Genomic DNA, 25,560 nt, shown 5'->3' with positions numbered 1-25,560 from the left:
TTAACCACACCACAGTCGTCAGGATCAAGTGCTTTGAAGCAGACACACCTAGTTTCCCACTCCAGCTCTGCCAACCTGGGCCAGGGTCAAAAAATCTGGGGAAAGCCACAATTCTCTTAAGTCTCTGCTTTCTCAGGTGTCAAAGTCCCAACCCCACTGGCTGTTGGGGGATTAAACAAGATAACGCACCTGAAGCCCCAGCTTAAGCCTCAGGACATACCAAGCAGCAGTTCACTACTTTGTGTGATTACTGTTAATAATGATAACGATGATGGGGATAGTGAAATACTTTGCTGACTCCTAAGGCCTGCCCAGCCAAACTCCTCCCATGGACATTCAATGCTCTCTTCATTAGTTTCCCCATCGGGTGTTTGAGGTGACTAGAGGGAAGACTAGAGGGTGGGGTATAGCTCAATGCTATAGTGCCTAGTTAGCATGTGAGAGGCCCTGGGTTTTATCCCTAGCCCCACAAAACTCAAGCAAAACAAAAAAACTCCTCAGGATAACAGAATACAGAGCAAACGAAGGATCCTGAAGTATAATAGACTGCAGGGTCATAAGGCAAAAAGGACATTTCTAAGAGCAGGGATTAGAGAAGGTGGTACTTGAGCTGGGTCTTGAAGGATGTAGGTGGAGATGGGGGCAGTGAAGAGGGTGTCAGGCACCTCAAGGCAGAGTCCCAGGGGCAGTCTGGTCCAGAGGTCCAGGTCACAAATCTCTATGTCAACCTCAGTCTACCCAACTGTGGAATGGAGCTTAGTGGGAACAGCTTCATGGGGTTCTCTGAGATTAACTGTGATTACACATGGGTAGAATTTGGCACAGGGCCCATCAAACAATCTCTTGAAAGGGTTAGTTAGCAATTGTTACCTGTCCTCTTCCTGCTTGGAGTATCTAACACCAGAGCTCACCTCACCAATATCATGGGTTTTTCTCGCTTATTGCAGCAAGCACAGCACAGCATGGTCGCATATGCACTAACTGATACATAGATGGGTATGTGTGGTTGGTTGGGCATTTGAGATCTTGAAGGTCATACCCAGAAGTGTGCTTCTGTGGGTCATGAAGGGTGGACCACAGGTGTTTTGAGCAAGACTGGTATGGCCTGGGATCACTAGGAGAATGAGGGCCAAGCCACCCTCAGTGCCACAGAGCCAGAGCAAAGACCTTCTCAGTGTTCTGGGTACCACATTTCCCCACAAGGAGCCTGAGACCAGAAATAAAGGCTCAAGCAGCGACGTTGCCAAGGCTGTTTGCCATGGCAACATCAGGGAGTGACTCGTGGGCCGGCTGCTGCAATTGCTTAGGGCCTGGTTTCTAATGTCTCCTCTCTCCCTCTGCTAAATGACTGTGTTCTGCCAGGCAATCACAAGGAAAAAAATACGGCTGCAGAGCTTTCGGGGAGCATCCATCTCAACCGGGCAGGGCTCACCAGTTGAGTGCCCAGACAGTGGGGCCCAGACAGTAGAGTCCCTGCTATGCAAAGCCAGCCTTAGCAAGGCAAGATCCCAGGTCCCATCCTTCTCCTGCTAGGTGACTTGGGTGCATCCTCTCATCTCCTCACATCAAGGCAAGAACATTAAGCAAGGTGGTCCCTAGGCACTCCAACTCCCTGAAAACTCAACCTGACATCTGTATAATATTTTGTATTACTGTCACTGCCATCATCAATGTGACGATCATTTACTGGGCACTTACTACATGTCAGGCACTGTGGCAAGTCTTCTGTGGCCTCTGCAGTTAAGTTCTTCTAAGGCCACATAATTATTAGCCCTAGGTCTGTATATGAAGCAATGACAGTCACAGGGCTAAGTGGTAGAACCTCGATTTAAAACTAGGGAGCCCAGAGTTCTTCGACTCTGCCTGGTATTTCTTCATCTCTCTTCAAGTGGCATCCAACTGGACTTAGTTTTCTAAAGGTCAGTATGGCAACAGCTGCTAAGGCACCCGAGACTCCCTTTAGTTTTAGAACAGAGAAGGAAAACAAACTACTTTGACGAAAGAACCTTCATGCTTAGGGAGGATTAAAGAAGACCCGAGTTCAGGGCCAAAACGAAACAACTGCAGCGTCTCCACTCTTGTCTCTTCGTACGAGGGTCATATACCAAACATCTCTGCACACTGCACAGGTACTGCCTCAGCCTGTCTGCACTAAGCTCTTTCAGAGTATATGCGAGCTGGGTGTGGTGGCACATGCCTTTATTAACCCCAGCACTCGGAAGGCAGAGGCAGGCAGATCTCTGTGAAATCAAGATTAGCCTGGTTTCCAAAGCAAATTCCAGGCCAGCTGGGGCTACAGGGAGACCCTGTCTAAAACAAACCCCCCCGCAAAAAAAAACTTCACAAAGTATACGCTACTCAGCATCACTGTGTAGATGAAAATGCTGGATCACAAAGAAATCCTTTGCCAAGACCACGGGGCTGACCCTAAACAGAGCCTGATCCCAGAACACTAACCCCCTCAGCTACCTAAACAACCAGGGCAAAGACTTACTGTCCTGTATTAAACACCCAGCACCAATGGCAGACCTGGGAGGTTAACTCACCAATGACTTTTTTTACCTTCTCATCTGTAAGTCTCTCTACATCAGGGTAGCAACTCTCTGTCCTAGGAAAGAGTAGGGGAGAGGGCAGGAATCCAGCTGCCACCCTAAGCCTGTAGCTCCTGTGCCCAGCCCAGCAGTGTGACCTCAAGGCAAGTTCCTTCTCTGAGAGCTCTGTGAACCAAGCTGCTGATCCCTACACCTGCCCACTCCTTCTTCATCTCCCTCACTGAAGGTCCTGGGCATCTAGTAAGACAACCCATGTGGGTCAATTGCAGAGTACAGATGAGGCCTTGGGGATTTAAGAATGTGAAGACAGGAAGAAAATTCTAGCCCAAAGTCCAATACTCAAAGCCCAAGCATCCAGGCATCGGCTTCTGGGAGAACTACCTGCCCTGATATCCCTCACAGCCAAGACATCCCCTTCCACCACCAAGTCCTAGCACTGGACAAGCGCTGGCTGGGGAGGAACAGTCTGAGCCTCTAAGCACCTCAGTGCACCTCTCCTCAATCTTCAGTGAAGGGCAAGCTGGATATGATGCTCTCTAAGGACCCTCCCAAAGCCTGGCAGGAAAAGAAGCTGCTCAAAGCTCAAATTCTGGGCGAGCCACTCACTAGCTGTGAGACTGTGGGCAACCAACCCAGTCTTTCTGCTTCTCAGTTCCATGATTCACAAAATGGAGACTATAGAATCGACCTGCCAGTACACTGAGAGAAGACCATCCATGGCCATGAACACACTGGAGCACTCAGATGAAAGATATCAAGTGCAGGGTATGGAACAAGTTAATAATGAGGGGCAGCTGTGACTGAGGGATCGGGAGTCCACAGTGAGTTACACCATCTAAATACTTAACCAGACTGCCTCAGCTAGCCTTCATCATGGGCAACCAAACTGGTGACCTAGGAGGAAACCATTTCTTTCTCACCCTCACAGTGCTCTCCTTACAACTACAGAGACAAAAGCAAGTCCAGATCCACAGTAAGAGGCACTCTCTGGATGGGTGGAAGAGGCAAGACAGCTGGTTTAAAAGGTTTTCTAAGTATAGGCTTTCACTTTCAGGAAAGGGCTTCAAGTTCAGGTTGACTACAAAGACATTAAGATACACTGAGAGGCGGGGTGTGGCAGGGAATGCCTTTAGTCCTAGCACTTGGGAGACAGAGGCTGGTGGATCTCTATGAGTTCAAGGTCAGCCTGGTCCACAGAGTCAAAGCTACATAATGAGATTCCATCTCAAATTGGGAGACAGAGGCTGGTGGATCTCTATGAGTTCAAGGTCAGCCTGGTCCAGAGTCAAAGCTACATAATGAGATTCCATCTCAAACAAACAAAAAGATGACAGTGAGGGTGGTGGTTCTTCCTGGGAACTCTGAGACACAAAGTGAATGAAAAACAGTAGGTGCCCTGAAGAGACTCCCAGGAGCGCATAATCACTCAGTCAGGAGTGCTAAACCTCTGCGGTATTCTGGCCATTTGCTTATTCTCTGATGAAGTTCCCTGTCCTCACAGGACTTAACATCTAGGTGTGATTTCTCATGTGGCCTATGTGAGAGATGCACCTAGTTAATACTGGTGCCCAGGTAAGCAGGTGCTGGAGGCCCAGGCTGTCATTTGATTTTCATCTGCTCTTCACAAGGAACCTCAGTGTGAGAACCACCAGAGGCTGGGGAGCTTTGCCAGCCAGCAAACTGCAGGTCAGGTCTCAAAGCCAGTGGAGGTGATCCCAGAACACTCTGCAGGCCCAGCACATGGTGAAATGGGGCTGGAGCAGTTAGGCCTGGAGGTGGCAGAGAGGACCCAACTATGGTGATGACCAGGGGAGCTGGCTCTTGCAGGAGGCGGAGTACAAATTGTGGAAACAGATGAGGAGACAGCAGCTGACAACATGAACCTAAGCCCCAGAAGGGAAATTCATGTCATATTCTGGATGAATTTCCGTAAGAGCATGCTGTTGTGACCCCAGTTTTGTGAATGAACCAACTGATGTCAGAGACATTTGTGCAGGGTCACACTGTGAGTAAGTGGTCAAGTCTTAACTCAGGATAAATCCAGGGATCTTACTCTCCAACTTCAAGCCCCTGACAACCTTCAACATCAAATTTCAAGTTTAGGTTTTAATTTAAAAATACTATGGGAGCTGAGTTATCAAACTACTGAAAAGACATGAAGGAATCTTAACTCATTAAGTGAAAGAGGCCCATCTGGAAAGGCTGCATTCAGGATTCCATCTATCTACATGGTGCTCTGAAAAAGGCAAACCTATGGACAAAGTAAAACACCAGTGATTGCCAGGAGTGAGGACAAGGGGATGAAAGACAGTGGATTCTTAGGACAGTGAGATCACCATGTGCAAAGCTATAATGATGTGTTACACACGTGTCCCAACCTACAGGCTGTGCGACACCAGGAGTGAGCCCTGCTGTGAATGGGAGGCTCTGGGGTGGTGGGGGTGGTGATGGGGGGGGCCTCCAGGATCATGACTGTGCGAGTTTGTCAGCTGTTACAGTGGGGGACACTGATAGTGGGGGGAGGCTGTGCATGTTGGGAGCAGACTTAAGTAAAAACATCTCTGTACATTCCTCTCAATTTTGTTATAAACTTCAGACTACTCTAAAAATAAGCTCTTAAACCAGGCATGGTGGCACTTTCACGCCTTTAATCCCAGCACTCAGGAGGCAGATGCAGGTGGATCTCTGTGAGATCGAGAGAGCCTGGTCTACACAATGAGTTCCCGCCAGCTGGGGTTACAGAGAGACCCTGTCCAAAAAAAGGCACATGCACATGAGATTTGAGTGTGTGTGTGTGTGTGTGTGTGTGTGTGTACAGTAATGGCATTAGATATGTATTCTTAGGAGGACAGGTCAGTGACCAAGGCCAAGGGCAAATAGGAGAAGTCAATGAGTGTCCATTGTGGCAAAGACTGGTAGTTGTTGCAAGAATCTAGCTGTGATTGGGACAAGGACCTGGGCCAGATGAGGGGAGAAGGGAAAGGTCAATTCAATCCAAACAATTCTGCATGGAGGCGGTATCCATTGCATGGCACTCCTTGGAAGAGAGAGACAGGAACTGACCCTGTGCATGCTCTTCTAAATGCCTTTATGGCTTTATCTGGGTCCTATTCGCTTCCATATAGTAAAAATAATCTCTCTCTCTCTCTCTCTCATAAAAATGATTGCAATCTAGATGTGGTAGCACAAGCCTGTAATCCTAGCTGCTCAGGAGGCAGAGGGAAGAGGGACACAAATTCAAGGTCAGCCCAGGAAACTTACTGAGACCCTGTCTCAAAATAAGAAGTAAAAAGGTGGCTAGGGATGTAAATCTGCTGGTAGAGGGCTCGTCTGACCTGTGCAAGGCCCTGAGTACAATCCCAGTACTGCAGACAGACAAGCTTTCATGCACAGAACTAGCTCCAGACTGAATCCTATCCTATAAAAATGCTTCAAAGAGAAAATCTCAAGTTGTATAAGCAGCAGGTCAACACTCACTTTTCATACCTGAGACTTGGGATTTGTGATCCCCATTTCACAAACTGAGAAACTGAGGCCTAGAGCAGCAGCACTCTGGGGTCTGTCCTCTCTCTGTGCACCATGCCATCATTTGTTCAAGGCACCATGAGCAAAAACAGAGAGCAGGCGCTGTCCCCAGGGAGCTTTGCAGTCAGGCTGTATGGACACTAAACCTACCTCTACTCAAGGCAGTGTACATAGAGTAGCAAGTCAGTGAGTTCTCAGAGACAGTGAAATCTGTAAAACTGTAAACGGCACCTATATTGTATAGTGTCTTTGTGAGGAAGAAACGTAACAGTGCCAACAGAAAGCTCAGCAGAGCACATGATCTGGAGGACGCGCTATAAATGCCGCCATGCCACCGCTGCTGCTGCCGATGATGAGGGAAAGACAGCTGTTAAGCCTGCAATGCTCTTGTCATGACCTCACTTCCAAGCCTGAGGCCCCATCTGTAGTGCTGCTTCTGACTCAAGCCAGTGTTCCTTCTATTATTTCAGAGAGGGAAGGAAAAGGGTGATTCATATGGTGGCATGGTGAAGCTCCTGGCTGGCCTGCATCAGCTGGGGAGGAGGCCCCTAGGTGAAGGGGAAATATGAGCCCCCAGGCTGAACTGCTGGGCTGTGGCCTTTCCTGGGTTTCATTGCCACACTCAGCCAGAGCAGCAGCCAGGAGCCCAGGCCTCTGGGGAACATGTCCCCAGCTGCACTCAGATGAGGTTACCCTGCCCCCCAGTCTCATGCAGGTAAAAGGTGAGAAATACATTCCCCCAGAGCTGCACATGGCTACAACTCTTGACTTAGAGAGCAGTTTGCCCTGGCTTCAAGGCTGTGGAACAGCAGTATCCCAGACCTATCAAGGGGTCATTTTCCCAGTCCTCCATGTGAGCAGGGCCCTTCTGGGTGCTCAGTTCCAGCTTTACAATGATGAGGAGCCACTGTAAGATGGACCAAGTTCACAAACATGGCCTTGTACAGAACAGAACTGTAAAGGATTCTCTTATGGGGTAAGTGTTCAGGATCACAAGTAACCAAAGAAATGCACATTAAACCAATAAGGGTGACAGAATTTATTGTTGGTAAAATGAAAATACCATGAGTGATTGGGGTTTGGGGATCCAGGCATTCCACACAATGCTAGTGAGTGTGTAAATTAGTACAGTTTCTCCAGAAGACAACTCAGAGATGTTTATCAAATGTCTGCATAGTTCCTTTGATAGAGCAATTTCACTTCTAGGAATGAAGTTAATGAAGAAACGAACATATATACACAAAGATATTCCTCTGAGCATTGCTTATAATGGAAAAAATTCAAACAACTTAAATGAATAACAATAAAGGATTGAATAAATACATGTTGGCTCAACTTTTTATGAAATACTATACAACCATTAAGATATTAAGCACAATATTTATTGATGTGAAAAGATGTTCACAGCATATTGTGAGGAGGAAAAAAAAAAGCAAGTTACAAAACAGTGTGATTCCAAGTTACAAATTAGTATACATAGAACAACTCCATTTGTTTTTATTCAAAGAAGTGAGATTTATGAATAAGAAAGAAATCCATCATCAAAAACATATGAAGACTATGACCCGCCATTTGGACAATGTTACATATTTCTGGATTGGTCAGATGGCTCAGTGGGGTAAAGTCACTTGCCACCAACCCTGATGACCTAGGTTCAATCCTTAGATCCATATGGTGGAAGGAGAAAACCAACTCCCCAAGCGATCCTCCTACCTCCACAAGCATGTCTTGGCACATCCATGCACATGCACATACATAATGCATAATTTTTAATATTAAACTTTTCTCTTTCAATGCTTGGCAGTATTTTCTAACAATGCTAGAATTATTTTTAAATAAGGGGTTGGACTAGATGATTCATAATAGTCATGTCCTCTCTTACACTTGGGTCATCTATAACTGCTATTCCAAGCACCCAAGTGATTTCAAATAACCCATACTTACTGAGTTTTCCAAGTGGCCTTTAGAGCCAGTTTCTGCCAGCAGCTACAGCCCTCTACCACCTCTCTCCCACAGTCACTGCCCAGCTGTCTGCCCTGCCAGTCCCAGAGCTTCTGTTTGGCAGAGCTCAGCTGTACCTGTTTATAATCCCTGTACCTAGTCAAGAGCTGGACAAAGGAACATTGATCAGCATGTTGACAGGTACCATATGGGCACAAAGAGATAAAAGGCACAGCTCTAGATCTTACTGGATACAACTCACACATAAAGTATAGGTTGTATAACTGACTACAAAAAGTAGGAGGGAGCAGGGCAAACTGGCAGGAAGGCCTATTTGCAGAGAAAGCCATGCAGGAGGGGTGGGCAAGGGCACTCCAGGCAAGGGGCACCGCCTAAGCAAAGGTGAAACCAAGTCCAAAATCCTTTGGGATATATTCTTCAAACGTTTCCAAGAAACTTTCACAATCCTTGTTCTGCTAAATTTCTGTTCTTTGGCCCAATGGGTAAAAGTTAAGTCTCCTAAACTGAAGTTCTTTCTCTAATCTACCTCTAGATTAGCCACCAAAGACAACAAAAGATCTTTTTTGGACAAGGACAATCCACTTTCCCCAACTTTCCCAGGAGGAGAGCTGGAGAATGGGAGGATCCAGAAGGGCTGTGGAAAGGAGCAGCAGGACAACCAGACAGCTCACATGCAGACAGGCTCACCCCCACCAGCAGGCCTCTGGCTTCTCTTGCAGAGCCACCGGCCCCATTGCACAGATGGAGGAATCAGGCTGGAGAGTTAAAATGGCTTGCTCCGGATCACCCAGCCAGAGAGTGGGGAAGGCGACTCCACTCAGGCCTTCTGACTCCAAGTCCAGTGCTATTTCGAGGTAACACACAGGACCTGGAGTCAGGAGCCCTGGGTGGCTCTGTCACCCCCTGGCTGAGTGGTCCTGTAGTAGCAGCTCACCTCTCACAGCCTCTTTCCCCAACTGTAAAATGAGGAGGCGGGCTGACCCGCCCATTCCCGCTGAGCTCTCTGAGCCTTCTAAGGGTGGCCGCAAAGCTCGGCTATCAATTACATTTCCCAAGTTGGGCCGGCAAAGATCACCAAGAGATCTTCGGCCTGTCACGTGATTAAATTAGAGGGAAAGAAAAAAAAAAGGCAAATGTCCCAGATTAACTTTCGCTGCACCGCTTCTGCTGACCCCTGATTATCCAATTTTCTAGTCTCCTTGGGCTTAACAGGCCTGCTGGGTAGCCTAAGCCTGGCGATTCAAGGGGCAAACAATTAATTATTGATGAGCCAAACACCAAAGCTAAAGACCAGGGTCAAGTCCAGAGCGGACAATCTAGGTACAGGTTCCTGACGGAGTGGCTCTGGCTATTTCGGGCCTCTCTTCTTCAGGTCTTTAGTGCACAGATTTGGAAGCGATTCCAGGAAATAAGAGAGATCTGGGGTGCAGTGTCTTCCCAGGGGCCACCCTACCCTCACCATCCCCAGTCCACGCTACCCACTCTCGGGGTGCAGAGGCTGGCCCGCCTTCGGCGCAGACAGAAGCGCGGGGCGTGTGACCGAGCTCGGCGCCGGCGGCTGGAGCTCCACCGCAGTTTCGTCAGAGGTAAAGGTACGCGCCCGGCGCGCGCAGCGTGCACACACTCCCGCGTGCACAGCCGACTCTCCAAACACTCCCCCACCTAGAGACGCGCGAGCACACGCCGCCGTCCCCTCCGGCCTCCGCCGCCAACCCACCCGAGCGCGCCCGCCACACACCACGCGGCCCCGCAGCTCCCGTACTCAGCGGCGTCCGCAGAGGGCGACGGCCCGCCGTCTACCGCGCGTGGCGCGCTTCCTCTCGGTGACACCCCGCCACGACGCTCCGTCCCAGTCTCCAGCCTGAAGTCGCCACCCGGAGTCTCCCCGGAGCTGAACGTCGCAGCCGCTGCGTCCCCCTCCAAGTTGCGTCTCGCCGCAAGGAGTCAGCTTGCAAGCCTCTCTCCGCCCACCGGGTCCCATGACAGCTGCTACCGCCCAAAGACTGGCAGATTCTAAGTAGAAGCAAAGTTTCCCTCTCCCCTCCCACCTCCCGGCCCCCTCGGCCTACCCCTCCCTCCCAATGTTATGCAAAACGGGCCAGTACGGCGCTCCCATTCCAGGTACCGAGCCTACCCCTGCGTGCGGGGTTCCGCCCGGCCGCCCCTCTCCGCTCCCAGGCGTGTCCCCGCATCCCCAGCCTCTCGGGGACCAGCAGCCGGGAACTGGGAGCAAAAAGCCCCAACTCCGGAGCCAAACTTTACGCTCGCAACAGGCACCGGGTGGGGGCAATGGGGAAGAACGTGGAGGGGGGGGGCGCACGCCGCGTGCACACATTTTCCCGCAACTGCTAGTCCGGGTTAACAAGCCCCCTCCGGGTCTCCAAGCCTTCGGCTTCCTGGTCTTCCCTCCCGCACAGCAGACACCCTCTCCTGTCACGCGCGTGCTGCCGGCGGGGCTCCCAGGCTCAGTCAGAGCCCGGGACGCCGCCTCGTCTTCCCTTCCCCCTGCATAGTGGAGCGCGCATCGGGGGCGCGCGCCGCAGGGGGGACCCAAACACCCCCAGATAGTCCTCCCGCCCCCATCCTGCCTCGCTTTTTCCCCTGGAGGGGGTCTTCTCCCGATAGCGAAAGCAGGAAGGAGCTATCTCCGCCAGCGTGTCCACGTGCCCCGTAGACCCCAAGCTCCCTAACCGGTAACTGACAGGAAACTCTGCGCTGCGGGAGCAGGTGGGGAACTGCGGGGAGACCAGCATCAGCACTTCGGGTGCCAGAGGCTAGAAAACGGGGAGACTCTGGGGCTGGGGGCAGGCTCCGGTACCCTCGCCACAAGTCCACGTGAAAGTACAGCAGCAAGTGCCCGGTGCTGAGGGCGCGCCTACAGCACCCGGTGCCAGCCCGAGGGATCCCCCACACCTGGGCTCGGTGCTACCTGCCCCAGGAAGCGTGGTATCCCTCAACTCGGCCCGCGGGGGTCCATAGACTCCAGGTGGCCCGGCTTAGACGCTCCCCGGCGGCTGTACACCCCAGTGCTACGGCACGCGCCGGGGACCTGCAGCTCCCTCGCCGTGTAACAGCGCAGCGCAAGGCGTGAGGAAGGGGGGCTCTGCAGCCTGGAACCCCCGGATCGCCCCGCTGCGCCCACCGCTGCGCCCCGGCCTCCGTAGCTGCCGCTGCAGCCCCGCGGCTCAGCACCCCGGCCCCGGGCCTGCGGTCCCAGCCGGCCGTACCTGCGTGTCAGCGAGATAGTTGAGGAAGAAGGAGGAGAGCTCTTCGTCCAGCAGCGCGCCGCAGTCGTTCCCCGCCATCTTCCAGCCGCGGCTGCAGCGTGCGGCGGAGTCAGCGCCGAGCCGGCCCGGGGGAGGGAGCTAGCGAGGAGGGAGGAGGCAGCGCGGCCGCGGGAGGCGGAGGGCGGAGCTCGCCGGGGCTGCCGCAGGGCCGCTGGCTGCGGGGGCGGGGCCGCGTGGCGTCCGCGCTTGCCTGGGGTCGCACCCCTACTTTTCCTGCGCAACGTCTGGCGCTGGGACACGGTTTTGCGGCCCCATCCAGGGAGAAAGCGCCGGCAGCCTGGTGGTGGTGCCCTCTCCAGCAGCCCGAAGCCTGCGCAGCAATGCGGGCACCCCTCCTTGCTGCCAGAACGAATCACGTTGTGTTAGAGCTGGGCGGGCCCTGACGGACAACCTGCTTCTTCACGGCTAGGGAAACTGAGGCTCAGGGAGCATAGAACCGCGTCTGAAGCCGCAGTGCGCTTCAGCAGCAAAAGAAAAAAGCTTCGGAGGCCTGAGTTCTCCACCCAGACTGGAAGGCCAGAGAGGAAGGGAGGCAGACACCGACACAGACACACACACACACACACACACACACACACACACACACACACGTCAAAGGTGGAGAAATCAGGGCGGGCTCCTCAGAGAGGGTGGCATTCTTATTTTCTTTGAAGGATGTTTTTAACTGTATCCTCTTAAACGCGACCATCTCTCCCAGCACCACCCAATAACCTCCTTCGAAAAAACTGCAGTGATGTCTTAACATAGCCCTTCTTCCTGTTCTTAGGATGAACCTTCTGGAATGGGGCCTGTATGCCCACAGCCATTCACCGAATAAGGGATTCTTCAGGGCGTCCTTTCCCACCACCCTTTGCTCCTCTCCTGCCCCGTACCTGTGCCACCCTTTCCCTTAGAAAGTCTAAGCTGCCATTGTACATCAGCTTCAGTGGAAAGTTGGTCTGCCTTTCCTTCCTCTACTCCAAGACCCATGAAAACAGGCCTAAATCTTGCTTTTTGCATTGCCCATCTCTCCAGTCCATGGTAGAAGTTGAATCAATAATGTGTTGATTGGAAAGGTTGGGCGATGTTGTGCTCCCCACCACACACTACACAGATGAGGAAACTGAAGGATTCAAGCAGGAAGAGGCCTGAGCCAGAGCCAGCACTCAAGCCTCCTGCCTTCAACCTTGAACTTTCTTTGTGTTCAGTCGTTTGCCAAGCAGGCGTCGAGGGTGTACCTGGATCAAGGCTGGAAGGCGGGAAGATTCAGTCCTGTTTTATTGGGCACTCCTGCCTCCTACCCTCCCACCCTCTGCCACTCCCTGCCTAGCCAAAGAGGCTCCCTGCAGCCACAGAAGGAAGCAGTCCCCAGCACACCTGCTCAGACTTGAGCAGCATAGGGACAGCTTCCTTCTTCCCCAGTCTGAGGTTCCCAGAACCGCAGGGTGTGATTTCATTCTTTAGGCTTAAGGCCAGCTCGCTTTTAAGGAACAGGGCTGCCAACTGGGAGCCTCCATCTAGCCCTAGAGCCCAAGCCTGCGACCCACATGTCCTGGGTTCTGGTCCAGCCCTGGCCATCTCTTGTTCCAGTACTAGGCAATTCAGGAGGCCAGTGTCACTGCCCAGCAAAGTCATTTCATCTTGGGTCTTGGTTTCCTCATCTATACAAATGAGGATAGTAAAATCACTTACTTCATAGGGATGTTATGATGATTGAAGATATAAAATATGTAAAGTGCTTGGCACAGGGCCTGACCTCAGAGGGAGTGCTAAGCTGGCTGAGGAGAAAATACTCTTGCAGGCACTTAAGACCACTGGTACTCTGTACTTCTGATTCATTGAGGTCTGAATCCTGGTGCCAACTAGTTTTGTGCTATTCTGTTACTTAAAAGTAAAAGTGTGCCTTTAGTCCCAGCACTCAGGAGGCAGAGGCAGACAGATCTCTGTGAGTTCAAGGCCAGCCTGGCCTACATAGTGAGTTCCAGGACAGCTGGGGCTACAGGCTACAGGCTGACCATATCTCAAAAAGACCAAAAAAAAAAAAAAAAGTTAAAGTGTAATTGGACATGGTGGTGAATGCCTATAATACTAGCACTTGGGAGGTGGAGACAGGAGGGTCAGGAATTCAAGGTCATCCTTGGCTACACAGGGAGCTGTAGGTCAGCCTGTACTACAGGAGATGCTGCCTCAAGAAAACAGACGGGATGGGGACACAGCTCAGGTGCTAGAGTGTTTTGCCTACCATGCTTGAGGTCCTGGGTTCTGAATGAAAACTGGTATGTAGAACACACCTGTAATCCCAACATTGGGTCCGTGGAGACTGGAGGATCAGAAGTCCAAGGCCATCTTTGGGAGCAAAACAAGTTTGAGGCCAGCCTGGCATACATGAAACCCTGTCTCGCTAAAACAAAATGACTACAACAAAAAAGGAAAAGGGTCATTTGCTTAAGCTCTGAGCATCAGTATCCCTATCTGCAAAGAGGGGACAGCAATGGTGCTACTCAGGATCTTGAAGGATCAAATGGAGCAATATATGTAAAATAAATTTCTTGGCCATGGTCCTACAGACAGGAAGTGCCCATCATCAAATGTCATCATCACAATCCTCATCATTACTGAGGACTGAACTCAAAGCCAGGGCCCCATTTGTCTGTTGTGGTTGTACCCCAGAGTTGGAGGCCTATGAGATGGTTCCCTGGGCTGCCCCTATTTGACCTGGCCCTTCAGTGTTGTGCTCTTTATAGCCCAGGGAACACATTGGAGCCCCTCTTCCATCCACACTCTGCTGGCCATGGCCTTGCAAAGTGACTTTGCCACTCAGTGTCTTCCTAGTGAAGCCTCCACAGGACTTGCTCAGAGACTTTGTTTGCCTTAAAAACTTGCTGGGCGTCGTGGCGCACGCCTTTAATCCCAGCACTTGGGAGGCAGAGGCAGGCAGATCTTTGTGAGTTCAAGGCCAGCCTGGTCTACATAGTGAGTTCCAGGACAGCTGGGGCTACAAGGAGACCCTGTCTCAAAAAAGACAAAAAAACAAAAACAAACAAACAAACAAAAAACTCCAGTGGTGTTAAGAAAAACTGCCAATTACCCAGCCTTACTAATCTGGGTGTCCTCTGAGCAGGTTCCCGCTGGCAGGACACTGAGGGTGAGCCCTTACCAGGGAAACAGCTTGCTTTTCAGGAGTTCCTTATCACAGGCACTTAAGTCTCAGTGATACCACCTTCGAGTCCCTGCAGGGGTGCGGAGTTCTTCCTTGAGATTAAAAGCCCTTAAATGCTCACCTTAGGAGGCTGAGGCAGGAGACTACAGTGCAAATCCAAGGCCACCCTAGGTTACATCGTGAGAACATCTCTCAAAAAAAAAAAATTAAATGCAAAAAGCCCTCAAGAACAGCTCATGCTTTTTGCTGGTCCTCTGACTACACTCCTACCTGGCCTGTGAAAAAGCCAGGCTGGGTGAAGCTCTGCAGTCCCCTGGCCCAAATATATTTGCAGTTTATAGCTCTCTGGCCAAACCTGGTTTTCATCGCTAATCCTTTGACAACCTTCAGAAGGCTGAATCATGCTATCCATTTCATCCTGAGGAAACTAAAGCTTAAATGGGGTTAAAGCTGGAGATCTAGCTCAGTGGTAGAGCATTTGTCTCACATGAACAGGGCCCTACGTTAAATCCGCAGTACTTATTGTGAAAGGGGTTGAATTGATTAGCTCCAGAGCAAGCAGCTAGGTCCAGCTGAGGCCCGAGTCTAGGTCTGTACCAGGTCCAAGTATAGACCTTGCAAGGGAGAAGCACCTGCCAGCCGCTGTCCACCCCCAGGAAGCTGGAACCCTGGCACATGCCTTAGTTTATGACTTTCAAGGGAAGGGCAGTAATACTGCCAGAGTTGGACTTCATGTGGCTCCAATTCTACCTTCTCTCTTTTTTATTGGCCTTGCCTCCCCTGAGAGTAGTGAAAGTGAGCGCAGTGTGTGCCCAGCCCAAAGCCCAGTGCTCTCCAGGCTCCACGGAAATGGCTACAGTAAAATGAACCTACACAATTGGACTTGAATATTTTAGTCTCTACCGGCAAATGCTCAAAAGTGAAACATCAGCATTTCTCCTTCTGATAATAGGAGAATGCTTTATTCAGATACTGCAGCTGTGCTTCTCAAACTCCTGAGGCACGACAGTCACCTGAACTCTGGCACCAGAGATTCCAATTCAGTAGATCTGAAGTAAGCCCAGATTTAACCGGCTCCCCTAGGTGACTCTGCCCATTATCCAACAGATATTTAATGAGCACTTGCTATGGGCCAGACACTACACTTGGTGCCATGGATAAACCTGGGTATACAGCACCTGCCATCTCTACCCACATTCTATCCAACACCACTGCTGAGCAAACTATTGTTGAATTGAGGGAGAGAGGGTATGAGTCTTGACTGTCACTGAGGTTCCTGCCAGCCACCACAACTCTGTGAGTCTGTGACCCAGGCCAGGGAGCCACATGCTGGTCTCCTCCCCAACTTCTGTGCAGGAAGTAGGGACTCAGGCCAATATGAACTTTAAAAAAAACAAAAAACAAAAAAAAAAAACACCTGCTTTGTCCAGTTCATCCCCAAAGTCACCTGTGCCTTCTGTTGAGCAGCAGAACTTCAGAACTGTAGAGGATCAGAGGAAAGCCTGTTATCCATCAGCTTGGTTGTGCAGGCAGAGAATGTAGCCTGAGTTTCACAGCCCTACACCGCAGCACCAAGACTGAAAGCCAGAGCTCCACACCTTACGTGTGGTACGCAGGCCTGATCCTTTGGAAGACTGCACCTCGATAATTTCGCTTGCAGATCTCAGAGTGCGGGTGGGAGCCTCTGCCCCTTCGTTGAAAGCCCATGAAGCAAGGCCTTTCTTTGTATCTGCAGTGCCCTCTTCTTGTGCAGAAGTGCTCTGAACTCACCAGTACATTTGGGGAGACATCAGCAGCTCTTCCGTATTAGCATTCTCTTTCTCTTTCATATAACTACATATATTTCATATAACTACAAATTTAGCTGAAAATAACTAAAGGGCCTGGAAGCAGCAGGTGAGGTGTGCTGAGCAGCTCTCGAGCCAGCTCTTACTGTTTTCAACTTTGCTAAGGCTGTCTTCCATCCACCCTCAGCCTCATAAAAAGCACAGTGTAGAAAGTTGGGAAATGGTAGGAATGTTTTTTTCTTATCTGCTTACGGGGCAAAAAGTCCTAGACAGGACTCTCCTCATGTCCATTTAATAGGTGGAGAAACAGAGGCCCAAAAGATGTGACTTCTTTTTTTCTGTTTTACAGAAATGAAATTTTTACCAGGTTATTACTCAGTATATGCCATACACCTATATTTGTATATATTAGAATGATACATGTACATAGCAGAATAGCAACATTTAGAGAGACAGTACTTGATATTCAAAGGCAACATAGTCATTCAGTTTTAGTATCTGTGTCAAAGCAGTAGACAGAAAGACTATCTGAGTGCTCTGCCATTTGCTGGTTCCAGGGTCTTGAGAGCAGTGTCACTTCTTGAAGAAGATTATCCCCTATGCCCAACTTGACCTAGAGTTTTGTGTGGATCACTTTATACAAGACTTTGAACTGTCTCTTGCCTTATTAAGTCTGATTCAAAAGACAGGAAAACTATAGCACGATGTTTATATATACTTTGATCGAACAAACGTTTTTGTAGCCTGCTGGATATCAGGCACCATGCTGCAGATCCACAAATGGTGGCCACGTTCAACCTCTGCTTTCAGGTAGCTCAGACTTCTGGGTTCCACGGTATGCAAGGGTGGGGAGTCACCTGGCAATGTGGCAGATCTAATTTCTTCACTGGAAGCTGGAGGGGCTGAGGACCAGTGAAGACTAATTTCTATTCTCCTTGGAGAGTCAGTTCTCATTGCACAGTGATGGCCTTGAAACGGACCAGCCATCCTAACTTCCTGCCTACGGGCATCTCCCCAAGGCCTCAGCCCCAACAGTGAGATGCTCTAATTCCAGTTAGTGGGAAAAGTCATCTGGGCCACGCATAGTTTGGTAGCAGAGGCAGCTGGAGTCAGGATGCTGAGAGGAGAATCCAGGTCAGTAGGTCACCCCAGGAGAGTTTAACATGAGGAAGAATCTCCTCAGCTCTAGAGAAACCAGGACTGCAGGATCCAGAGGAAGGGCACAGCCTCCAGGTGTGGCACAGCATCACAGGTACACTGAAAAATATGCAAAGTTTATTAAGAAAATAGTGACAATAGATGAGTTCCTTTATTCATTAAACCATCAAAAGCCCATGGGACACTTGCATTGAGCCTTCATCTTTTAATAGACAGTCAATCTGTATAGAGGAGTTCAGTAAGTAACATTAATCACATCGTTAGGTTATTTGGAATGCATTCGTCATCCCCTCATAAGCAGCCTATTTTGTATCTGGTACTCTGCTATGTTTGGTGGGACTATATTAGTTATGTCATTTTTGGTTGCAATGAACAGAAAAGCCTACACCAACTGGCTTCCACAGATAACTTACAGACTTACATAATGAACACGATAAAGGGAGAATTGCTGCCAGGCGTGGTAGCACACGCCTTTAATCCCAGCACTGGGGAGGCAGAGGCAGGCGGATCTCTGTGAGTTCAAGGCGCGCCTGGTCTACATAGTGAGTTCCAGGACAGCTGGGGCTACAGGGAGATCCTGTCTCAAAAAGACCGAAGGAGAAAAGGGGGGGGGGGAGAATTGCTGTCAGGAATGGATGCTTGTTCCTCTGTTTGCTTCATCTTGAGGTAGGATCTCTACTGTCGATGGTGAGGTATTATGTTCCAGACTTAGACTCAGTTCTCCTGCCAAGTCTAGCAAAGGAATCCTCCCTGTTGTACAGCAAAAGTCCTGAGCTCATTTCTGCCACAAGTGCCCATTGCTTAGACAGTCCTTGTTCTGACTAACCAGTATTGGGTTGACTTCTGAATTCAGGAGAGGAGCAGGTTCATGGAAACTGCCCAAACCAGGATTTGTTAACAAGGGACCATTAATTTAGATGGAGAAACAATTATGGATAATCAATCTCTCTCTCTCTCTCTCTCTCTCTCTCTCTCTCTCTCTCTCTCAACTAATCTCTAGCTGAAATTTAGCCTTCTATATTGATTAGTTTATAAGTTGCTGGGGACGATATACAAGCCTAAAGAAGTTTGAGGAAGGAAGGGTTCATTTTGGCTCACCATTTGAAGTAAGCACTTCATGATGGGGAAATCCCTAGCAGCAGGCGCTTGAGATGACTGGGAAGCAGAGAGAGATGAATGCTTACACTCAGTTCACTTTCTCCTTTTCATTCAGTTGGAGACCCCAGCCCATGGAATTGTGCCACCCACATTTAGGATGGGCCTCCCAACTCAGCCAGATCTAGATAATCCCTCATAGACATGATATTAAAAGTACTTATAACTTTGGGCTGGGGAAATAGCTAAGTGGTAACATCTGCAGTATGAGCCACAGAGAGACAGAGACAAAGGGTGGGGGAGGGAGAGGGAAGAAGGAGAGAGAGAGAGAGAGAGAGAGAGAGAGAGAGAGAGAGAGATTCCCAGAAGTGTCTTTAACTTTGTTATCAATAGAAATCACAGGTATTGGGGCTGGAGAGATGGCTCAGTGGTTAAGAGCATTGAGTGTTCCTACAGAGGACCCAGGTTTGATTCTCAACATCCACATGGCAGTTAACTGTCCATAACTCCAGTACCAAGGGATCTGACACCCTCTTTTGACCTCCATGAGCATTGCATGACAAGGGTGCACTTAAACACATGCAGGCAATACACTCATACACATAAAATAAAATAATAATAAAGAAATCATGGCTATTTTGTATCACATCACAATTATTACTAATATCTCAAAATATTCATGTTCACCACTACTTTGAAATTAGTAATTAGTAATTAGGACTGGAGATATGGCTCAACAGTTAAGAATACATACTGCTCTTGCAAATGGCCCACAATCAGTTTCCTGCACCCACATCAGATGGTTCACAACCACCTGTAACTCCAGCTCCATGGGGATCTGATGCGTCCAGCTTCTTCAGGCACCTGTACTCAAGTGCACACACACACACACAGGCACACACATAAGACATATATGTTTTAAATACTTCTCTTTGATGGGAAATGAATATAATCAAAACAGTGACTAAGAAAAATACATTAAATACATATATGAATTGTCAATTTTTTTAAGCTTAAAACCATTGAGCTGCACACATGGTGGTATACACCTTTAATCCCAGTACTGTGGAGGCAGAAGCAGGTGGATCTCCGTGAGATCAAGGCCAGCCTGGTCTGTATAGTGAGTTCCAGGCCAGATGGGGCTACAGGAAGACCCTGACTCAAAAAAGCAACAACAACAACAAAAAAAAATTAAAGCCCTTTCTTTATAATTTTGCTCCTTTTTTTTTTTTTTTTGAGCTGAAGACTGAGCCCAGAGCCTTGTGCTTGCTAGGCAAGCCCCCTACCACAGAGCTAAATCTCCAATCCCTGGAAACCATCTCTTTATTTTTAAAAAATATTTTATTTATTATTTTTATTTTATGTGTATGAGTGCCTGCATGAATGTAAATGTACCTATGCTGTGCATTGTCCACAGAGGTCAGAAGAGGGTGTTAGATCCCTGGAACTGGTGTTATGGGTGGTTGTTAGCCTCTATATGGGTACTGGGAATCCAACCTGGGTCCACTGTAAGAGCAGTTGGTGCTCTTAACCGCTAAGCCATCCCCCCAGCCCCTAGAAACCATCTCTTCAAAAATAGTCACAGTAATTAGACCAACTAGGTCTTGTTATTTTTTAAATATTTATTTATTTTTATGTGTTCGAGTATTTTCCTTACATGTATGTGGGTACGACATGTATGTACAATGCCTGAAGAGGCTAGAAGAGGGTATGGGATCTCCTGGAACTGGAGTTACAGGCAATTGTTAGCTGCTGTGTGAGTGGTGGAACCCGTACCTGGGTCCTCTGCAAGAGCACCTAGTGCTCTTAAGTTCTGAGTCATCTCTCCAGCCCCTAGGTCTTATTATTTAATGTAGTAATATAGAAGTAAATATGTCACAATTTTATTTTTCTGTTTAAAATTATTTACTTATTTAGGTTTTTTGAGACAGGCTCTCACTATGTAGCTCTGACTGGCCTGGAGCTCGCTATGTAGATGAGACTGGCCTCAAACTCAGAGATCTGCCTGCCTCTGCCTGGTATTAAAGGCATGTGCCACCATGCCCAGCACAATTTCATTTTTCTAATAATTTGATAGCTATTTCAATATAATTGGCTTCCTTTATACTATATATAGTCTGTATTTAAAAACAATCAGAGGTCCAGGCATGGTGGTGCACACCTTTAATCCCAGCACATGTGAGGCAGAGGCAGGCAGAGCTCTATGAGATCCAGACAGGACTACAGGGAGACCTTGTCAAACAAAACAAAACAAAACAAAACAACTCTGAGGAAAGGTCCATAGATTTTCATGGACTGCCTGGGGGTGGGTAAGGGCCGGCTCAAACAAAGGTTTGGATACAACATGGGCGTCCCAAAAGGGTAAGCAGGTGTCTTTTCCAGAGGGAGGGCAAGGGGTGCTGAGGAGACAAAGCAGCAGGTGTCCACCATAAAGAGGTAGAGACGAGCCAGACAGCAGTCAGTCATCCAGGCCATCCTGACTACAGGGCTGCAGAAGATGGTGTGGAATACTCTCTCCATCACACATTACTAAGACTCAAAGAGCAAGAACTCGGCAGAGGCCCCCTCAGCAAGTGCAAGACGGTAACCTGGCCAATGCCCACACACCTGAGTGGACAGCTGCTTCTTTTAGAAAGGGGGAGATCCAGTGAACCCCTTACTGCAAGATCACACAGGATGGCCGGGTGTGTGGCTTGCTCTTGGGAGGCAGAGGCAAGAGTTTTGCCATGGGTTGCCTAGTGAGTTCCAGACTGCAAGTGGCAGCCAGGTATATATAGCATTAAATGTTATATTTAATTTGATATTTAAAAAGAAGAAAGACCTTGACTGCTGATCTGGCACCTTAAGACATTAGAAAAAGAAGAGCAAATTTCAATGAAAGAAAAAGGTGGAAATAATTAAAAATTGAGCAGACAATAAAAGACATGATAGAAAAAAGCAACAGAGACTATCACCAAAGTCAATAACCGATCCTTTGAAAAGACCAACAGAATTAACAAAACTTTAGATTGACCAAGAAAAGTTTGAGGCCAGCCTGGTCTATAAAGCGAGTTCCAGGTCAGCTGAAGCTATCGCAAAATCAATCAATCAGTCAATCAATCAATTAATTTATGAGGCCCTATCACAAAATAAATAAATAAATAGTGACAAGGGACATTACTGTCAACTGTGTTGAAATAAAAAGGATTATAGCAATTAATTAGAAATCTGAAATAAAATAGACAAATTTCTACTAAACCACAATCTATTGAAACTGACTCAAGAAGAAATGGAATCGTTGACTAGACAGTGTATGTTTGCAATCCCAGCTCTTTGGAGGAAGAGAGGAGAGAGGGATTGCAAGTTCAAGGCCAGCTTGGCCTACAGAACCAGACTTTGTCTTTTTTAAAAATATTTTATTTATTATTTTTATTTTATGTGTATGAGTGTATTGCCTGCATGTATGTGAGTGCACCCGTGTCGCGCAATGCCACGGAGGTCAGAAGAGGGCTTCGGATTCCCCTGGAACTGGAGTTAAGGATGGTTCGTAGCCACCATGTAGGTGCTGGGAATCGAACCCGGGTCCTCTGCAAGAGCAGTCAGTGCTCTTAACTGCTGAGTGGTAAAACTCAAGGGCTGGGAGGTCTAGCTCATTCATACAGCACTTGCCTAGTATGTATACAGCACCCTGATCCCCAACACCTCAAAGAAAAATCTACCCAATGAGAAAAGCCCAGACCCACAATGGTTCATTGGTGAATTTTACCAAACACTTCAAACATTAGCACCAATTTTTCTCAGCCACTTCCAAAGAAGGAAGTGGAGGGAACGTTTGCTTCCTCTGAGGCCAGCCTTACTCTGATAGCAAAAGTAGGTGAAGGTAAGTATTAACCAGTGCCTCATAAGGACATATGCAAACTCAGCACCCATGAAGAATTAGTATAATAGAAAGATGTCTCTGGTTCCTAGAGGATTCCAATCATCAAAAGCAATGAAGGATAATGGAGGCACATCAAGTTAGATTTAAGCATAGAAGGAGAATGAGAGCATTTTGGAAAAATATAAAAAGACAATTCATAAGAATTTTTGTTGATAAAGCAAGATTAATAATACTTATCTGCATCATATCCCCAACTTTTCAGCAATTATTTTGAGGATCATTTAAGATAAGGATGTGAGAGTATTTTAAGCACACAGTTACAGGGTAATTGTCAGGACTCTTCACAGTTTCAGAACTCAGCCTTACTCCGAGTGCCATTCTGTTTCCTGCCTTACATTGTCTCCTGCCTTGTAGCCTTCGCACTTGCTGTTCCCTTGAACTGGAATGTTCTTTCCTCAGCATTGCCCTATAGCCTGCTCACATCCTTCATCCACAGTTCATGGCTCATCTCCTCAAACACACTTACTGACTGATATAAATTAAATCTTTGGAATGACCTTGCTTGCTTACTCACATGACAAGCAAAGTGAGGGAGCAGGGGCCACATATTGTATTACCCAGAGTCTCCCTTAGGGCACAACAGAGTCCACCAGTGATGACTGGGAAGAATGGAGACTGAGCTGCCCCTCTGTAACATAAGTAGCCAGCACTCTGTACTGATGAGGTAGCCATGACTCCATGAGGAGAAATGACTTACCATAGAGTGAGCATATAATGTACTATCCAAATTTAGAAACTGTGCTCTGGACAAGTACTAAACTGGACAGGGCATGGGACAGCAGGTGTAAACAGGCCCAGCAAGCAAAGACACAGAGGGAACCCTGAATACTGGGTCTAAGCGGTGTTCTTTCCATCTACACTAAGTCCTGTGAAAAGTCATATTCAGCAAATTGCTTTCCCCATGTATCCCTGGTCCACAGGGAAGCCCGTCCAGCATAATTCAGGAACAGTTGATCCTCACGACTCTGCTGACTTTATTGTTGCTCAGGAGCCCTGAAGAGGTTCTCCCTGGCAAAAGCCAACACCTCCACCAAAGCTGAGCAACAATAGACTGAACAAAATTAAACCTGGGTCGCCTTCATAAAGAGAAAGGAGAAAGTGAGAAAAAGACTTAATGTACAGGGCCTGAAGAGATGTTATGCAGAAGTGATTTGTCTTAGCATACAACAGTGTGCTGCTCCTTGACCAGCTCTCCCTACTCTTAGGAGTCCACCCTAACAGTGAGTTAAAAGAAAAGACTTTGCAGGCAAGAGCCTTCCTAGGGTGAAATGGGATGGGGACTGAGTTTAGAGTCTGGAGTCAGGCGGGTATGTTGGAAGCCTGCTCTGTCCCTGGAAAGATGTGCTGCTCTTCATAACATCATGTCTCTCTCCTCTACAATTTGGAATTGGTTTCTTGATTTGCTTTGACCAAGAGAACAGAGCAGGAAGAATTTGTACTGATTCCTGAGTGAAGTCTCGTTTTGCTCTCTGGGAAGCCAGCCACCATGGAAAGACATTCTCTAATGAGCTGCACAGACCATATGGAAAGAACCCATATAGAAGGTCCCAAGCCATTTCAGCCTCCTCAGAATAGGCACCTGAGAGAGCCCATCGTGCATCCTCCAGCCACAGGGCAGCCACCCCAGTCAGCGTAGGTCAGTACCACAGAGTGCAAAGATGGACCAGCTCCAAAGAACCTTGCCCAAACCAGTCACAAACAAGTAGGTGGTTTCATGACTTTCAAAACATTTATTGTTTACTTATTTATTATTTATTTTACAATGCTAGAGGTCAAACTCAGGATATCATATATCCTTAAGCAAGTGCTTTTACTACTGAGCTATATACCTCGAGCTGTATGGGTTTTAAGTCACTCAGTTTGGGGGGAAAGTGGGAGGGAGGATTTTGTGGGCATGCCTATGCTAAGGTGCACATGTGGAGGCCAGAGGACAACTTTGGGCATCAGTCCTTACCTCATTTGAAATAGGGTCTCTTTGTTGTTCACCACTGCATACACCAAGCTAGCTGGCCTGTGATTCCAGGCATGCTCCTGTCTCCACTGCCATCTTGCTGCAGGAGTGCTGGGGTTCCAGAGGTATACTACCATGCCCAGCTTTATGCAGGTTCTGGGGATTCAGACTCAGGTTCACACCCTGTGTGGCAAGAAACTTATTGGGGCAGAATTTTAAATAGATAATTGAAGCACTGGTTACATGAATTTTTGGCAAGTATAATCTGGGCCTCAGTTGCTTCATCGATAAAATGAGGTAATTTTAGTACTTACTGTATAGAATTGTGGCAAGGCTGTCTATGTAGTAAACATTTAATGGTTTTGTGGATTGTATAAGATGTAGTCAGCTCTCTGTATCTATATATTCTGCACATACAGGTTCCCCAGCCACAGACTGAAAACATTTAGAAAAACAAAAGCATCTGCACTGAACACACAACTGGCTTTCTCTTGTTATTACTCCCTTAACAGTGTGCTGTAGAACCTGCTCACATGGCATTTGCTTGTACTGATGTGATTTAAAGTGTACTAGAGGACGTGCACAGGTTACATGCAAACACTGTGCCATTTTACAAAGGGACTTGAACATCCCTGAGATTTGGCATCCTCCAGCTATCCAGGAATCAATGGCCTGGGATACAGAGGGAAGTTGCAGAGGATAATGGACCATAATTTCCAGCCTGGCTGGAATTTTCATGTCACTGATGGATTCTTCTGGCTAGAATCATAGGAGCCATTAAATCTCAAATATAAAGTCCAAGTAGCAATTTAGTTTATTAAATAATTTGAAGTAATAAATAGTAAATTTTTAAAGGTTTATTTTTATTTTCAGTTGTGTGTGTGTGTGTGTGTGTATGCATGTGCCATGTGTGTACAGGTGCCCACCGAGGCCAGACAACAGTGCTGTATTTCCTGGAGCTGGAGTTAGAGGCAGTTGTAAGCTGCCTGATGTGGCTACTGGAAAAAAGCAGCAAGCGTTCTTAACCACTATGCCCCTAAATAATTGGATTTTTTTTTCCAAAAAGAGTAATACAAAGTAAGCCTATCTAATCCCAACAATGTAAAAAAACTTAAACATTAAAAATCAATGTGAAAAATCAAAACTATTAATGTGTTTGAGAATTTTGTACAAAAATTTACTCTT

General features: G+C 48.0%; 1 protein-coding gene across 5 annotated transcripts in view; it reads right to left on the bottom strand.

Annotated features, from left to right (window-relative positions):
* The window catches only part of Ppargc1b (PPARG coactivator 1 beta), a 114,659-nt gene extending 103,290 nt beyond the window's left edge, over positions 1-11,369 (bottom strand). For all 5 annotated transcript variants that reach the window (XR_607428.2, XM_008837909.3, XM_029565831.1 and 2 more), the window contains exon 1: positions 11,267-11,369. Coding sequence is in view for 4 of the 5 variants with exons in the window: in XM_008837909.3 (XP_008836131.1) it covers positions 11,267-11,344 (78 nt within the window). In the remaining variant the exon portion in view is untranslated. The remainder of the gene's footprint in view (positions 1-11,266) is intronic.
* Between the last annotated feature and the right edge of the window lie 14,191 nt (positions 11,370-25,560).

Source organism: Nannospalax galili, unplaced genomic scaffold (genome assembly GCF_000622305.1).
Source record: "Nannospalax galili isolate Female #2095 unplaced genomic scaffold, S.galili_v1.0 scaffold19, whole genome shotgun sequence".
In the NCBI taxonomy this organism is placed as follows: Eukaryota; Metazoa; Chordata; class Mammalia; order Rodentia; family Spalacidae; genus Nannospalax; species Nannospalax galili.
This window is presented reverse-complemented; position numbering and strand designations above follow the sequence as displayed.